The sequence below is a fragment of the Onychomys torridus genome, chromosome 7, assembly GCF_903995425.1.
Source record: "Onychomys torridus chromosome 7, mOncTor1.1, whole genome shotgun sequence".
Lineage (NCBI taxonomy): Eukaryota > Metazoa > Chordata > Mammalia > Rodentia > Cricetidae > Onychomys > Onychomys torridus.
The window spans coordinates 71,063,084-71,081,413 of NC_050449.1; the positions used below are offsets into that span (position 1 = coordinate 71,063,084).

The 18,330-nt window shown below is 42.7% G+C and overlaps 1 protein-coding gene across 1 annotated transcript; it reads left to right on the top strand.

Moving 5' to 3' along the window:
• Nucleotides 1–3,089: 3,089 nt before the first annotated feature.
• On the top strand, nucleotides 3,090–7,536 carry Klhl31 (kelch like family member 31). Its single transcript, XM_036194305.1, has 2 exons — nucleotides 3,090–4,261; nucleotides 6,144–7,536. Exons 1-2 carry the CDS (start codon nucleotides 3,090–3,092, stop codon nucleotides 6,874–6,876), a joined length of 1,905 nt encoding a protein of 634 aa, XP_036050198.1. The 3' UTR covers nucleotides 6,877–7,536.
• Nucleotides 7,537–18,330: the final 10,794 nt, after the last annotated feature.

The window sequence follows — 18,330 nt, forward strand, 5'->3', positions numbered from 1 at the left end:
AATTGTTGTGACTGGAGACATAGCTTACATTGATTCTGTACCTGCCTAGAAAAATTAAGCTCTGGGTTCAGTTAGGACTACATAAAACCAGACATAATGGCTGCACACCTGTAATCCCATCATTCGGGAAGTAGAAGCAAGAGGATCCAAAGTTCAAGGTCACCCTCAGCTACATAGCAAGTTTGAGATCAGCCTGAGATACATGAAACCTTGTCTCACGAAAACAAACAATAACAAAAGAACCAGCAAAAAGAGGAAACTCTTGACACCTGTTGATTTCTTTTTACACTGTGACCTCTGTGCTTTAGATGTCTGCTACAGCACTGATATAACTGTAAACTTTATGATATAACGTTTTCATCTTTATTTTGAGGAATCATAATCACTTCAAAAGGACTAAGTGGGAAAATAGTATTTTAAGATTCCCCCAGATGTTTATCATCTCTGGTGTTCTTGGAGATTCAAGATCCTTTTGAGTTTCCCTTTTCAGAATCTTTTACAGAATTTCCCCTCAGGTTCTATTGAATGTAGTTCCCAACTGCTCTTCACATCAGAAATAATTCCTGTGGGAACTGTAACTGTCTTGTGCAGTACCAGCTGTAGCCTGCTCTTAGGCTAAAAGCCATCAAAACACTCTTCGCAGCTCTGCTCTCCGCAAAATTGTCCCCACTCTTTGCTCCACGGTGTCTTCAGTATCTTCTCCCTCTCCCCGACCTCTCCTCTTACCTCTATCTTACAGTTATAATGATGTAAGCTAATTAGAAACTTATTAAGGAAAAGGGAATTGCTCGTTGAAAGATGGCATAGAGACTGATGGGTAAAAAAAACACTTAAAATTATAAATCAGACATAATTGATTCTGAAGTCCATTGGTCATATTTACTTAGAATCTTCTGCCAATAATCTTTTCCCCAGAGCCTCGGCATATCAGAATGTTAAAAACCAGAGATCTGCCTATGAATATTTCATATGCATTAAGCAAACAGAATTGTGAACACCAGCCAGCTGTTGCCCCGAGCCCGTCTGAATCCTTCTTACCCTTTCAGCTGTCTCTCAGCATGCCCTGGACCTCATCATGATCCAGAACTGAAGAATTATACAGGGGACCTCAGAAAGGTGTCTGAGACCCAGCTTCAACACTGTGGCCTGGGTCCTTTCTGGTTAGTAGGGACCTTATTTTATCAGTTGTGTTTTAAATATCACCTCTGTACCTACATGCCACTAACAAAGTAATCATCTAATAATGGATAAACAGAACTGTCTTAGTTAGGGTTACTACTGCTGTGATGAAACACTGTGACCAAACCAACTCAGGGAGGAAAGGGTTTGTTCAGCTTATACGTCTGCATCACAAGTAATCATCAAAGGCAGTCAGGATAGGAACCCAAGCAGGGCAGGGACCATGGAGGGGTGCTGCTTACTGGCTTGCTCCTCATGGCTTACTCAGCCTGCTTTCTTATAGAATCCAGGACTATCAGCCCAGGGATAGCCTCACCCACAACAGGCTGGGCCTCCCCCATTAAGAAAATGCAGGGTTGGAGATTTAGCTCAGTGGTAGAGCGCTTGCCAAGGCCCTGGGTTTCATCCTCACCTCCAAAAAAAAAAAGAAAGGAAGGAAGGAAGGAAGGAAGGAAGGAAGGAAGGAAGGAAGGAAGAAAGAAAGAAAGAAAGAAAGAAAGAAAGAAAGAAAGAAAGAAAGAAAGAAAGAAAGAAAATGCCCTGCAAGGTTGCCTACAACCCGAAATTATAGAAGTATTTTCTCGCCGGGCAGTGGTGGCGGTGCACACCTTTAATCCCAGCACTCGGGAGGCAGAGCCAGGTGGATCTCTGTGAGTTCAAGGCCAGGCTGGTCTACAAAGTGAGTTCCAGGAAAGGCGCAAAAACTACACAGAGAAACCCTGTCTCTAAAAACACAAACAAACAAACAAAAAGTATTTTCTCAATTGAGGTTCCATTCTCTCTGATGACTTTATCAAGTTGACATAAAACCAACCAGCACAAGAATATTTAGCTTTTTAGTCTGAAGCACACAGATCACTCTTCCAAGTGCAGGCTTTCCTTGAAAGCCCATTATGTGCATGAATAAAACATTGGCTATCTAGGTTCTTCCAAGGACCCAGACAAGGCCTACATTTCCTCTGCTATAAATGTAGCTTCTTGTTTTGGGCTTACATTTGTCACGTCTTGTCTTGCCAGCACAAATCACATATTTACTGCTCCATCATTTCCAGAAAACTGTTGTCCGTCCATACAGTAATGGACATCATATAACTTCTTGTTGAGCAAAGTGTTTTTAAAATTTTCTCAAACAAACCCAACAATGGAACACTCAACATATAAGTGCGATTTTGGAAAGTAACTGCAAAACCCAGTGAGAAAGGACATATGTCCTTTAAAGAAATGTGAATATGAATATGACGACTTGAGCAAAGCAAGAAAAAACAGCCCCACATTAAGCAGATCCTTCTGTCTCCTGCTATGTCCTAGTGGGCAGGCGCAGGAACACGTGCTGTGCTGGGGGCAGGGTCACGAGAACATGCATCCTTTCTTTTAAATCCTCTGGCAAACCCTATATATTATATAAGGTTCTAGCTATCTGTGTCACTTCAAGTATGGTAAATATGATATGGTAAATGTTGCTAAAAGGGTCTTCTTTTCATGATATTTTGTAATTTTACATGGATTCCTAAATTTTAATATTTATGTTGAGGAAAACCTTCAAGGTAGTCATAATTCACTTTCTGGTTAAGCCTTTCAAATGTTTACATTCCAAAATTACTGTGCATTTGAACCAGAGAACTGCTCATTGCTGCTTGGAAATACACCCTTTGGGAGATTTCATTAAAAAAAAAACACACACACACCTTTCTACAATCATTTTCAATGTTTGCGGCTTGAAATAATGTCACTGAGATGTGCATCTCTCTTAATATCTTTAAAACACATTTTGTTTAACTAAGACTGAACCTACTTTATACTTTATGCAATTATATGTTTCTAGCGTAACATTTCAAAGTCCAAAGCACAACTAAAATCAGCATCTCCTTCTCTTCCAGGGAGCTCTTGACTGTGACAGCGCTGTGGCTAACATGGCACCCAAAAAGAAGACTATCAAAAAGAACAAAGCGGAGATCAATGAGATGACTATCATCGTAGAAGACAGCCCCCTAAGCAAGTTGAATGCTCTAAATGGGCTCCTAGAGGGAGGCAACAGCCTTAGCTGTGTTTCTTCTGAACTAACAGACACTTCCTATGGCCCCAACCTCCTGGAAGGTTTGAGTAAAATGCGTCAAGAGAGCTTCCTGTGTGACTTAGTCATTGGCACCAAAACCAAATCCTTTGATGTTCACAAATCAGTGATGGCTTCATGCAGTGAATACTTTCACAACATCCTTAAGAAGGATCCATCAACGAAGAGGGTAGACCTCAACGACATTGCTCCTTTAGGCCTAGCCACAGTGATTGCATATGCGTACACGGGAAAGCTGACCCTCTCTCTATACACAATAGGAAGCATCATTTCTGCTGCTGTGTATCTTCAGATCCACACCCTCATAAAGATGTGCAGTGATTTTCTGATACGAGAGATCAGTGTTGAGAACTGCATGTATGTTGTTAACATCGCTGAAACTTATTGCCTGAAAAACGCAAAAGCAACTGCCCAGAAATTTATCCGGGATAATTTCATTGAATTTGCAGAATCAGAACAATTTATGAAGCTTACATTTGAACAGATTAATGAGCTTCTCATAGACGATGACTTGCAATTGCCTTCTGAGCTGGTGGCATTCCAGATTGCAATGAAATGGCTAGAATTTGACCCAAAGAGAGTGAAACACGCAGCAGATCTTTTAAGTAACATTCGATTTGGTACCATTTCTGCACAAGACCTGGTCAATTATGTTCAGACTGTACCAAGAATGATGCAAGACGCTGATTGTCATAAACTGCTTGTTGACGCTATGAACTACCACTTGCTACCTTATCATCAAAACACGTTGCAATCTAGGCGAACAAGAATTAGAGGTGGCTGCCGAGTTCTCATCACTGTTGGGGGACGCCCTGGCCTGACTGAGAAGTCCCTTAGTCGAGACATTTTGTATAGAGACCCTGAAAATGGATGGAGCAAACTTACAGAAATGCCAGCCAAGAGTTTTAACCAGTGCGTGGCTGTGATGGACGGATTCCTTTATGTAGCTGGCGGTGAGGACCAGAATGACGCAAGAAACCAAGCCAAGCACGCAGTCAGCAATTTCTGCAGGTACCCAGTGCTTTGTTGATAATGCGAATGAGTCAAAATGTGGAGAAACTGCCTTGACCCAGAATTAATGTCTAACATCTTAGCTCACTGGCCATCCAGCAGTGGTAGTAGTAATGCTTTAGATATCCTCATCATTTCATATAAAGTGCATCCAAGATATATGTACCCTAGATTTCTGTTTTCACTTTTTCATATTTGTCACAGTATAAAAAGGGATGAATTTCACTTTGGCGTTTTCCTACATACAGGCCATTATACTTTCTTATGCGTACCTCTTGCCCGCTCTCCTCTCATGCCCCTGCCTCTCTCTTATTGGTCCCCTTGCTGCTTCCATGTCACATGAATTTCATTACCACCCTGCCCTGAAAATCTCTTTCTCCACTTTCATGGTCCCCTTTCTGTTTTCGTCATGCATACACATCAAACATAACCAAGAGGCAAAATTGTTATGATATTCTTTATTGTCTGTGTGTACCCACCACTTACCAAGAACCAAAACAAAGCATTGAAGAAGTGCATCAGTAGCTAAAAGCACCATTGCTCTTGCAGAGGACCCAAGTTTGGCACCACATCAGGTGGCTCACACCAGCCTGTAACTCCAGCACCAGGGCATCCAACACCCTCTTCTCGTCTCCAAGGGAATCTGCACGCATATCCACGCACTGACACACATGCACACACACACACTTTATATACATGTATGTATATATACATGTATACATATATACACATTACATATGCAAATATGTAATTGTTCATATGTAAATATATTTATGTTTATATATTTATTATATATTATATATGATTCATACTTACATATAACAATAAATCAAGATAATTATTTTGTATAATAGCATATATTTTATGTAATTTAAAGATGCATTTTATATTTATATGTATACATATATTATTTTTTAAATAGTCCAAGTAATTGATTTTCAGACATTTTATACCTTTTTGGTTCTGGGCCTTGAACCCAGTGCCTCACCCATGTCAAGCAAGCACTCCAGATCTGAGCCCCAGAACTGAGTCCACATCTTCAGCCCTAGTGCTCATTTCTTATCTATACTTACAGTTAGTTATGTTTGGGAGTGAAACTGGACAAAGATGAACTCTGTAAACAAGGAAGCCCGAGGTCACCGGCTCCACCTCTTTCCCTTCTGCGGGGTCTCTCGCCGTTTAATACTCAAGCCCGTTTTCTTTGTATTGATTTATACACTGAAAACACTGGAGCACTAAAAAAATTCTATAAACTGGAACTTTTACCAGTAGAAAACTAGTAAAAGAGACCAAGCCTTTCTCGATGCTTTAGACATAATTCCATTGATCTCCTTCCGACAGGCTCAGAGGGGTGGCTTAGCTTTCTTGGGGGGGGGGGGTGCAATGAATCGCCAGAACAGACATGCCAAGGAGAAGTCTGTAGAAGAAATCCAATCAGGCAATTCCTATCCTAATTAAGCAGCAAGAAAGAGCTGGGGGGGGGGGGGGGGGGGGGGGGGGACGGGGTCATTGATGTCTAAAAAACAGGTAGAATCACCTCTAACGTACAGGTTCCCTCATCAGGTACCCAGCATCTATCCTGTGACCCATTTTGCATGTCTCTTAAATCCCGGGGTGGAAGTCATATTAGAGAAAAGATCGGTTTTTTGTTGTTTGGTTTGGTTTTTTGTTTGTTTGGGGGTATGGCTAAAGAAAACGTCTTCTGTGTGGGGAGAGAGGGAAGTACCCCCCCCCCCCATGAGAGGAGGAGGAGCAATACCTATGTGTTGAGGGAGGGTTGGTGGAGGGTGGTGTTGGTAAGGTCACGGTTCCCACCAACGCGCTGCTGGGCAACCTGAGTTCCCCCTGCTTCTGCGATCAAGCTGTCTTCCTGTCATCTCAGGTACGATCCTCGCTTCAACACCTGGATCCACCTGGGCAGCATGAACCAGAAACGCACGCACTTCAGCCTGAGCGTCTTCAACGGGCTCCTGTACGCGGTGGGCGGCCGCAACGCGGAGGGCAGCCTGGCTTCGCTGGAGTGCTACGTGCCCTCCACCAACCAGTGGCAGCCCAAGGCGCCGCTCGAGGTGGCACGCTGCTGCCACGCCAGCGCCGTGGCCGACGGCCGCGTGATCGTGACGGGCGGCTACATCGGCAGCGCGTACTCGCGCTCCGTGTGCGCCTACGACCCCGCGCACGACGCGTGGCAGGAGCTGCCCGAGCTGAGCACGCCCCGAGGCTGGCACTGCGCGGTGGCGTTGGGTGACCGGGTGTACGTGATGGGGGGCAGCCAGCTGGGGCCGCGCGGGGAGCGCGTGGACGTGCTCACGGTGGAGAGCTTCAGCCCCGCAGCGCGCCAGTGGAGCTTCGTGGCGCCGCTGCCCGTGGGTGTGAGCACGGCGGGGGTCTCGGCGCTGCACGGCCGCGCGTACCTGCTGGGCGGCTGGAACGAGGGCGAGAAGAAGTACAAGAAATGCATCCAGTGCTTCAACCCTGAGCTCAACGAGTGGACAGAGGACGACGAGCTGCCCGAGGCCACGGTGGGTGTGTCCTGCTGCACACTGGCCATGCCCAACAGCGTGTCCCGCGAGTCACGGGCCAGCTCGGTGTCCTCCGTGCCGGTCAGTATCTGAACGCATAGCTTCCCGGAGGCTCGTGGTCAAACTGTGAGTGGGCCACAAGGAAAATATACACCACTTACTACAGTGATGGTGATTCAAATTGATCTAGAGGAATGTCTGGGCGGCTCTAAATTCTTAGTTTGGCATCACCTACCTCAGTCTTTTCCCACCTCCCCACAAAAGAGAGGGCTGTAGGCAACGGAGGGAGCAATTGCGTTCTGCAGCCACTGGGTGGCAACCGGAGTTTGTGGCAGGCACTCTTCCAAGGAGCACGCTTCCTGAATTCATAGCTGAGATTTTCTTTCCTACTCGTGAAACTTACGTGACTATGCAATTTCCTATTCAAAGGTGTATTTTCCTCTCTGTTCCTTTTGAGGGAACGGAAAATACTCATTTCAGTTTTTTTCAAAATTGTCTATATCTATACAGACTTATTTTATATTTCAACATAAAAATGTCTGTCCCCTTACTTGAGTGAAAAGAACTTTTAAAGACATCTCATGATACAGTCACAAAGCTTTAAACAAGATGTGGCCAGAAAGCAACACGGTCTTCCTGGGATCTACAGTCATTTTCTATCGTAATATCCCACTCTCAGAAAAGGAACGGTTTTTCGGTCATCTAATTTACAGTATAAATTTAAATCATTTGGCACTTTCCTTAGAAATGATTTGATCGATCATCCATCTCTTACTGTATATGGAGAGACTTTTGTTGTTGTTGTTCTGGGTGGCGAACCAAGGACCTCATGCGTGCTAGATAAGTGCTGGGCCAGAGAGCTACATATTCAGTCCTCTTCTTTCTATTTTCTATTTATTTATTTATTTATTATGTATACAGTGTTCTGCCTGCGTGCCAGAAGAGGGCGCCAGATCTCATTACAGATGGTTGTGAGCCACCATGTAGTTGCTGAGAATTGAACTCAGGACCTCTGGAAGAACAGCCAGTGCTCTTAACCTCTGAGCCATCTCTCCAGCCCTTATTCTATTTTTTTGAGACAGAGTCTCACTGGGTAGACCAGGCTAGCCTCAAACTCCTAGAGATCAGCCTGCCTCAGCCTCCTGAGTGCTGAGATTAAAGGTGTGCCACCACCACTCCCAGCTGTTTTTTATTTTAAAGTCAGGTTTTACTTGGTTACCTAGGTTAGCCTTGACCTTAAAACCCTCTTGCTTCAGCCTCCCCATTAGCTGGGATCACTGACCTATACCACAAGGTACAGTTTTACCCTACACCGACATGGTTAAATTGCTTCTAACATTAGCCCAAACAATCACCAAATAACACTATGTTCTCGAGCACTGTTAACTTTGGCTTACCTTTCTGGCCGTACAGCCAATAGCAGTAATTTTATTGGCCCACTCTTTCACACCGCGATGATAAAGGAAACATTTGGGATGCTCATATTTGGCAATAACTGGATGAATGGACGGGTTCACCTGTTGAGGAATGTGCTTTGTTTCTCCTAATAGCTAACCTAAAATATTCTTAAAATATTAAGCCCATAATATATGCTCTTTATGATTGACTTTTACTACTAGCATCCAAATTGCTTTGCAAATCAAAGTGTAGTTTTGTTTTGTTTTTGTTTTTGTTTTAAGTCAGGGTCCCTATGTCGCTCTGACTGTCCTAGAACTCATTAGGTAGACCACGCTGACCTCCAACTCCCTGAGATCCTCTTGTCCCTGCCTCCCGAGTGCTGGGATTGGAGGCGTGAGCCACCCTGCCTGGCAACGTATCTTTTCCTGCTGCCATTTCCTTGACTTATCTACCAAGTCTGGGGGAGAAGGGAAGGACTGTAGTAATTGATGCATATTGCCTTTTAACCTATCAGCTTATTCTTTTTGTATATTTGTTTGGGGAAGGAAGTGCCTGTTGACTATGGCTTATGAACAACTAGACAATTTAAAGGGATAAATAGGTATCTGCAACTATATCTTAGTTGTCATTAATCCGGCCCTTCCTGCCACCTGTGTGTGGAGTTGTGATGGATATGTCTAAAACACAGTCATCTCTGCTTATCTGTGGGCTACACGTCAGTAAGTGCAGCCAGCCACAAGCTGAAGAAATTTGAAAAAAAAGCATATGTAGGAAATATATACTGAATAGCTTTTCCTTTTTCTTTTCTTCCCTGAGCAATACAGCATAGCAATTACATTGTATTAGATATTATAATGACCTAGAAACAATATAAATTATACAAGAAGATCTGAACAGGTCATATGCAAATACTGTGCCATTTTGTAGATGGGACCCTAGCAAGGGGTAGGGCATGTCCTGGTACCTGTCTGCTAAGGATACTGAAGAATGGCTACATTTTCTTCCAACTGTGAAAAGTGGTTCTAATAAAACATTTTTGAAACAACCTTCCTAATCAACCCTTATAAAAAGTTCAGTTTCAGTTTGGGGTATTCAGTGATACCACTCAGGAATAGACTATAAACACTGGAAATAAGTAAGATACCATTAGCCTAAAATACAGAAAGAAAGAGAAGTTTCATAACTACAGGGAAAATCTAAGGACACCTGCTCCTTTGTCTCCATGACTACGCAGGCCGGAAAACAAAACTGTGAGAAAATGGCTTTTGGACCAAGTTAATTACTGGCTGAGCTCCCAAATTACCAGAGATGCGGCAGCATTGGTAAAATAAACTCTATTTTCAGTGCTTCATTTTGGCCACTACTTGCCAAGCCTGTGTGAGGGTGATTTACCATCTTTTCATGGCGAAATACACACACCCCTGCAACTGAAGAGCATACCGTATATTGTTAATTTTGAGAGAGAAAGGGGTGCTTCATTGTGGGTTACAGATGATTGAACAAACATGTAATTTATTTATGCACACTAACAGAAGTTCCTCACTTTGAGAATGTAGAGGTGTGTGATGACAAGGGCCTAGGTCTCCAGATGAAGTAAAAGTCAATGCATTGTAACATCCTAGGATTTAAAACATGGGCAGAGTCTGGAAGTAGGGGGGGTCTTCATCTGTTGCAGACGGTAGGCTGTAAAGCCCAGGCATTTGCTTTCTAGAGCTAATGGCAGGCCTGGTCCAGCTGAGTAAATTGCAATCATCATTTAACTTTTTTGTGTTGTTAATCTGAAGACTTGGAATATATACGTAGCTGGGCTCACCAGGCCCTGGGTGCATTGCGGTTGATAGATTATGGTACATGAAGATTGGTGAATGTTTGAACCCCTGAATATCCTGCACTGCCTTTAAAGACACAGACATAGACTCGAAATGTTCTGTGTCACCCTCGGGGTCTTTAATTCATCTCAAAGTTGCTGCTCCTGGGACACACAGTCCACTTTCCAGTTGCAAACTTGACCTCATTTTATCGTGGTTTGTGCTTACCTCTGTCCAGTTACACCCCCGAGTTAGGGCCCAAACATGTACTTCTGTTGAGTTTTCTTAAAGAAAGTGGCTTGTGATTGTTTTTAATGCCTGAGTTCTGCGATTAAATAAATGCTCAACTTAATCAGAAAATAGCATGTTACCCAGCAGCCAAAACAATCAACTCAAGCTGCCTTCTGCTGAATGGGCCAGAGACGGGATAAGAACATCTCCAGGAAGCCAGATCTTAATAGAGTGTGCCCATCTTCTCAGGGCTCCTGGCCAAGCTGTGAACTCTAGCTCACGGGTTAATTTCAGCACACTGAGTGCATTTTATTTTCACTTCCTGTTGTAAAGGTGGTCACACATGGAAGGCCCGTGATGGGCAGTTTACATAGTTCTCTAGAATGACTGGATGGTGGGGACTTGAGGAAGCATCATAGCTGAGGTAATAAGGAAGTTAGTCCTGAAAGGTTCTATGCATGAAGACAGGGTGATAATGATACCATGTGTGTTTTACATCATGTATGTAAATAGAAGTCAGGTGGAAATAGAAGGTAGGTCTCCCCGACTCCCACCCCCATTATCCTCGCCAAGTGTCTTCAGAACTCAAGTGAATTACTAAGTAAATAGACTTAGCTCAATGCATTGCATTTATTTTCCCTTAGTTATTACAGAATGAACCTTTGTAATCTCCGAGTGAGTGCTGGACCCCTGCCCCAGCACGGATGACTGTGTTCTTGACACAGGCATCAATGAAAAGAATTCCTTTCCTGTCAATAAAAGATTATACCAAATATTTTCCATTGTTAATTACTAGAACTAAATGATGTGAAATGTTAACAACTTCCCCTACAGCATACCACTTAGCACTCCCTCTTACAGAGTTTGACACAAAATATCTATCTTGGACGCTCCTAAAAATGTTTGTTGTTGTTGTTTATCCCGCCAAATTTTGGCAGAAATCTCGTCAGCTGACAACATTCTGGTTTCCTATAAAGAACAACAAAGAAAACTGTTTGTGGTGTTATTTTGTAACCTCATCACTGTCAATAAAGCTGCATACGGAAAGAGTTTAACCACTGCTCACCTGTGCTCAGTTTTGCGTATTTCTTTGATGATTGGACTTCTCCTTCCCCTTCTCCTTCTCCTTCTCCTTCTCCTTCTCCTTCTCCTTCTCCTTCTCCTTCTCCTTCTCCTTCTCCTTCTCCTTCTCCTTCTCCTTCTCCTTCTTCTTCTTCTTCTTCTATTTAGTTGTTTCTGTTCAGTGAAGCAAAACAACAGCAGCAAAGTAGAAACGACCCTTGCAAAGTGTCGCTGCCGCCGCCGCCGCCGCCGGGAGCCAAGTAAAAGAAAGGGGCATCAAACAGCACCAGTGGCCAGACTTACCAGCTGCTGCCACTCAGCCCGGATCTTCAGAAGTTAGACTGAATGGATCTTCTCATCCCGTGACTCCCTGTTAAACCTGAGAATGATGAGGAGAAAAGATAAAATCCGCGATTGTCCGATTAAAACAAGCTGTCGTTTGGGGTGTGTCTGGGACCGGCCTGCCAGCCGTCTCACCCTTAGTCATAATTCGAGAGAGCAGCCCCTGCCTGCCTCTTGAGGTCCTTTTTCTAGGAGAGATAAGGTGTTCATAGGGACGAGAGAGGTAGCTGTCATACAGTGTTAGAAAAAAATGCAATGAAAAGGAAGGAACAGGGGTAAGGATGTACATCATGTGAATGGTGCCGCAGCTCAGTGCAGTTTACATCAGATCTAAGAAACAGAAACTTCTTCTTTTTTTTTTTGTTTTTTGTTTTTTTTTTTTTTTTTTGGAGCTGAGGATTGAACCCTGGGCCTTGCGCTCGCTAGGCAAGTGCTTTACCACTGAGCTAAATCCCCAACCCCGAAACTTATTCTTAATTACAAATAGAAACCTTAACTTGCAAGGACTTAACACAGGACAAAGAGGAACGTATTATTTAACTACAAACAGAAACCTTAACCTGCACAGGACAAACAGGAACTTATTCTTAACTGTCTTAGCTGCAAACAGAAACCTTAACCTGCACGGTAGCTTGTTCCTGTTCTGGTCTCACGTACCCTGAGCACAGCCAGTCTCACACAGAGTCACCATCATTTGCAGTGAAGTAAATTCATAGGAAACAGATTCCTGTTATTCTGCAGAAATAGCCTTATAGCCCAGCTCTTCCATCCCTCCTTTCTAAATGAGCAAATGCCAGGTAACCAGCATAGCAGGTGGAGCCTTGATCCAGTCAGGGAATTAAGTAAAATGCAGTTGAGGTCATCTCAGTCATGTCTAGGACACATTAAACAGAAGCAACAAACCTCTTTGGGCCCTGTAATGAGGGACCCAAATGAGATAAAACTAGATGCAAACAGAAGCCAGCTGGTACCAAAGTCCCAGTTCTGATCATATGAGCCAGGGGCCCTAAGTCTCTGAACTAGCTTTCAACTCCTGCATAATCCCAAAGGACCCACCTTCAAGCTTTCCATTTCCTTCCATCTAGGGTTATCTCCACTCTCAATTAAAGGGGATAGTTGAGAAAAATCTTTTGCTAAGTTGGATATGGAGATCATCTATATAGAATCTGCTTGTATCTCTCTCTCCATGGGCTCTACCTAGGTGCAAGTGTGGTTGGAAAAAATCTTATGTGGAAATGGCTAGAAAGCTTTCGGGGGGGGGGGGGGGAGTTTTCCTGGTCTCTATGAAATGATTGGGCACTCACCTTCCCCCAGTTAAGAACTTTTGAGTCTACCCAGCTCCCATTCAGCTCTTTTGACCCTGTGATAAAGGCTCCTCTGGGTCATAAGCTCTTCCCTCAGCTTCCCAATACTACCTTGTTCTTTTCCTTTAGTCCTTTTTTCAACCCAGTATCCTTACAGGCATGAAATTTATTCTGTAAGCCTTCAGTGTTTGGACAAGTCTAGATCCCACAGACCATCAAGAAGCATCTACTGTTTGTAAAATGCCCTCTTCCCTGTTCCCAGCCTGGGTCTCCATTCCCCTCTCCATCTGTAATTCTGATATTACCTTATCCTAAGGTTAGCACGCACTGCATGCCCATGACTTAATGCTACTCATTCCAGCCGTATGAAGAATTCTTTATAGCCGACAGTCTGGGGGAGAAGAGCACACATACAGAGAGCTTAAAAGAGGACTCGTGTACATCAATCCTTAGCTGCTGTTGTGAACAGTCCTGGGGGAATGAGAAGGACAATAAGATGGCTGCAGTCTGTCCTCCAAGTCTTATTCCCTAGCCTTAATGGATCTTTCTCATTGAGCAGAGTTGCAAGTTGAGAGATGTTTTATGGCATGCCAGTTCTGCATGTGTGTAGCCAAGGAAACCATGTATGCTAGAGTGATTCTTTCCATTGTTTAGCAAATATTCACTGGACACAGCCAGGCATCAATCTGAAGCTAGAATACTCTCATGAACAAGGTACTGCTTCCTCAGGGACAATAAAAAGCTGGAACCTTCCAGGAGGTGGCTGTGTTGCCCAGAACACACTCATTAGATGAGGAAAGCCAACTCTACAAAGAGCAATTAAATTAACAAGCACATAGTTTGGCAAGCTCTGTGCTCTCTAGGTCTCTCCCAGGGGAGAGGAAGGTAAGTTCAACTCCATGTCTGCCCTCAGAGGGATCAGAATTAGTCAAGGTTTTCTAGCTGACTCCACTCATTGGCTATTTCTCTACATCACACACCCTATCATACCGTCTCAGCTCCAGGGACCACATCACACAGGCTGATTCTGTGACCTATACTTGCGTTAGTCTATAAGAGTTAGAAGCAAGTGATCAGATGTGGGTGTTTTTATTTCTTTCCAGTACTCTCTTGACTTCAGCACTGTGCTTCTGGCCATGACTGCAGCTCTCCCCAGCTCCTGCCAGGGGCCTGCTTTGCCTGTCTCCAGCTTGTAATGTACTCACATCACCATAGCCTATCACCACGGCATATTTTCTCGTTGGTTTATGTTCTGGCATCCCTTTAAGAATATGCATCTTAAGAGAGAAGGTCTTGTCTACCGACTCACTGCTATGCGTCCAGTGTTTAGAACAATGTCTGGAATACAACAGAAGTCAGTTGTTTTGAGAGAGTGAATGAAGGCAGTAATAAGTCATCATGACCTACTGCTCCTTGATTTCTATTCCAACGCTACTCATCGATTTAATCAACAAATGTTTGCTGAGTGTCTACCACATGCAAAGCACCTCCCCTGACCCTAGGAATCACTAGAGGTGAGAATAATCAAGTCATAATCATGATAACTAAGACCTTATCCAAATTGGGTGGAGGCCAAGACCTAAATTTCTTGGAAACATAGGTGAAGGGAGTTAGGCAACCAAATCTTTACAATTCATTTCTTTATTAAGCAACCTTATAAGATTGATATCTCTACAACTATTTTCTCGTTATTTTTAATTATAGCTTTCTCCCTACAACTGCCAAATGTTCTAAAACATGCTAGAACTAGTTTCACTGTTTAGCTGGCGATTAGTCAGTACTCACTTTATATACATTCATGTACATATACAAATATGCACATAACCATCATTTGATAGTATAATAGTGCGTGTGTTTCTGTGTATTTATATGCATGGGGCAGCTACATATTTGTATTTTGGGATTAATAGTCCTTCTGGTTCTACTACCCACAGGTGATGAGATGGATTCTCAGAGGTAGCCACATTCCTGATGGTGTAGAGAAGCCTGAGAAATTTGAGTTTACACAGAGACACCCATAGGCCATTTCTGTCTCAAGAATAGGAGACAGAACGCCTCCTAGGAGAAGGACATTTTACACCCAAATTCTGGTGATGGAACACTGAAGCTCTATGCCTGAGTCACTAGCATCTTAGGAAAGTGGGGTATCACGTAAAAAAGCAAAAGGTCTCAAATTCTGCTGCTGGGATGCTCAGCTCTGGCTTCAGAGGCCTTCACAGAGGCATCCTTCTGAAGATGACTTAGTGGACTGGAACCTGACTCCAGGATGACTCTAGGAATCAAATGTAGAAAATAGCAGGGTAGTGAATAGAGTTATCATTGATGGCCCCCACCCAGGGATGCTTGTTTTGAAAAGAGAAAAATTGGCTCCAACAAAAACCTACGGGAAGGTGTGAAGTCTCTATTGATTTGTCCATTTTATTTTATTTTTTTTTACAAATGTTCCTACACATTTGAAAAAAATCACAATCATTTCTGTAGTCTATGGCAGTTATTAGAAATCAGTAAAAGTACAAAAAAAAAAAAAAGGCCTATAGTCATAGCATTTGGAGACTGAATTCAAGGTCAGCCTGGGCTTCATAATGAGTTCAAGGCAAGTTTGGGCTAGATAGCGAAATCTTGTCTCAAAACAAAATAAATTAAGTGAATATTTACCTAAATAAAATTTTATTCGTCTAAAAAGATGCATATGAATTTAAAAGAACCCTAACCAACCATCTTTGGCTAAATTTTGGTATATTTTTATTAGGACAAGCCTAAATGCATTGGCTAAGGGAGTAATTTGTTTCACATTTTAGAAGCTCATCTAAAACTTTATTATTTGGTTTATTTTTGCTATTATTTCCAAGTTGTTTGCACTGAAAATACAATTTTACATATATGTTTGTGTGTGTGTGTGTGCATTTACATATATATGTACACACACTTACATATAACATATGAGAGTCTATGAATATATGCATTTGGATATATTTGAAAAAAATCTTAACACCTATAATTCTACTACATCTCAATAGCAGAAAATGCAGCACTAATTAAATATTAGCAGTTTAAACAGAAAGACAGTAGTCCAAATAGCTCTAAAGGAAAGAAGATACATGCCAGTTGCCTAAAGCCATGGGTATGATGAATTACAGATAAATGAATACTTACTTTTTGAACTTTTGTATTTAACAACCTTCCAGGTATGGGGTGCCAAAGAGGAGTAGAACGTGTCTCACCATCCCTTGGGGTAGAGGGAAATGAAGCAGGAGGCTGTGAAGACAGGCAAACAAATTATAGCTGCATGATGTAATAGCTGTAATTATAGGGGTATGTGCAGGATCTCAGGGGATGGTGGCTAAATGGACGGCCAGTTTTACTGAAAGCGGCCAAAGCAATGAAGGGAAACTCAAGCTGAATTTTTTTGTTTCTGTTTTTATCTTTGTCATTGAAAAAAAAATTCATATACTGTATCCTGACCATGCTCTTCCCCTCACCAAACTCCTCCCAGATCCTCTCCACAATGCTATGGAAATTTAGCATTATTGGGAGTCATATGGTATGAAATCTTCAATAAATGTAGCAAGCAATCATACCTATTTGCCTCTTTTACGTCCCTTGGAAAGCAGTCTAAAATGAGAGATGAAAAACTAGAATTGATAAATAAAAGGTCTGAACCTCAGTTTCTACAATTGTAACTACCCTACTTACTTCATCAAATGGATGTAAATAAAAAATTAAGCAACACATGGGAAAACATTTTGAAAACACGAAGCTAGTCTATACATTAGTGAAGATCATGACATTCCTATATTGAGTTACCTATAGCCAACATTATTTACCACTGTACATTAAGACATCAGAACTATGTGGCTCCTCGGAATTCCATAGCACATTTCCACTCAAGCTTTGCATGCCTGTTTGCTCTTTGATTTCCTAATGTCTTTGACAAGAAAAGCCTGGGCACGTTTTGTTACCCCAGACATGCAAAAGAATGGAGAAGATGAAGAAGCCAGGGGAAAAGAGACAAATCAGAACGTGAACTCCTGCTTGTTCCTCCAAATCAACATTCCTTCTGACACAAAGAACACAGAACACAAGAAAGGAATGAGAGAGGTGCTTTCTAACAAATATTCTAGTAGCTACCCCAGAACAGGTAAGGACACATTCTACGGGCATGATCAACAGTAAAGTTCATCTTTCCAAATATTCCACTGAGGAAGGACTCATGTCTCTAAAGCTCAAAACAGAAGAAAGCCCTACCTGCCCGCACACTTCTCTTCCTGTGCTCCCAGCTTACCAAAGTGCACCTCATCAAAGGCCCATTATCTTAGGGACTGCTCTAAGGATTCTAGGGGTACCTCTCTCCACCCAAGCAACGGTCTCTTATCCTTAATCTCAGCTCAAACAACACATCTGATAACAGTGGCCAGAAATCTCTCCTTTTCTTGAATTCACCCTGCTTAGACTTTCGGATAAATCTCGAGGCAATCTGCCTCCATGTGAACGTCAAACTCACCGCTATTTGGCAACTTCTCAGCCTCTGAGCTCTTACCTAGAAATGAAAGGCTATCACAGTGGTGTTAATAACACTTGTTACTTAGAAAGATGAATATCAAGTGCAATGGTTTGAATGACTATAGAAGCTTGAACTTTGGGATGATGGGTTGGAAGGCACTGGAACCTCAGAAGATGATGTCTAGTGAGAGAGCCTTATGTTATTGGAATACACCTCCAAAAGAAATTGTAGTTCTGGGTTGGTGTTGTAGGTGTATAATCTAAGCCCACAAGAGGCCAAGGCAGAGAGATCACACAAGTTTAATGGCTACCTAGTGAGTTTGAGTTTGAGGCCTGAACTTCATAGTTACACACTGGTTCAACAATGCTGTGTGTGTGTAGGGAGTTGTTATAAAGCCCTGACTAGTTCTTTCTTAGCTTCTTTCAGGATTTGATGTAAATGCTTTGCCCCACCACATGCCCTCCACGATGATGGGCTGCGCTCACCAGAGGCCCAAAGGTATGGGGCTGCCTAGTCTTGTATTAAAACTTTTAAACCATTAGCCAAAGTAAATCTTTTCACTTTATAAGTTCGTTATGTTGGGTATTCTATCATAAAGCTGACAAATACAAAGAAGGGGGGAGAGACAAGTACTGAGGTCATTACTGAATATCTAAATGTAGAAGAGCCTTTGCAAGTGGTTTGCAGGAATTTAGAACAGCATGGAGGGGGCTGGAGAGATGGCTCAGAGGTTAAGAGCGCTGTTTGCCCTTCCAAAGGTCCTGAGTTCAATTCCCAGCAACCACATGGTGGCTCACAACCATCTGTAATGAGATCTGGTACCCTCTTCTGGCCTGTGGGGATATGTGCAGACAGAACACTGTGCAGCCGTGCTTACAGCATGACAGCTGTAATAATAATT

Coding starts and splice junctions, on each gene's coding strand:
- Klhl31 (XM_036194305.1), top strand. CDS start 3,090: ATGGCACCCAAAAAGAAGACTATCAAAAAGAACAAAGCGGAGATCAAT. Junction 4,262..6,143: donor GCAGTCAGCAATTTCTGCAG/GTACCCAGTGCT, acceptor CTGTCATCTCAG/GTACGATCCTCGCTTCAACA.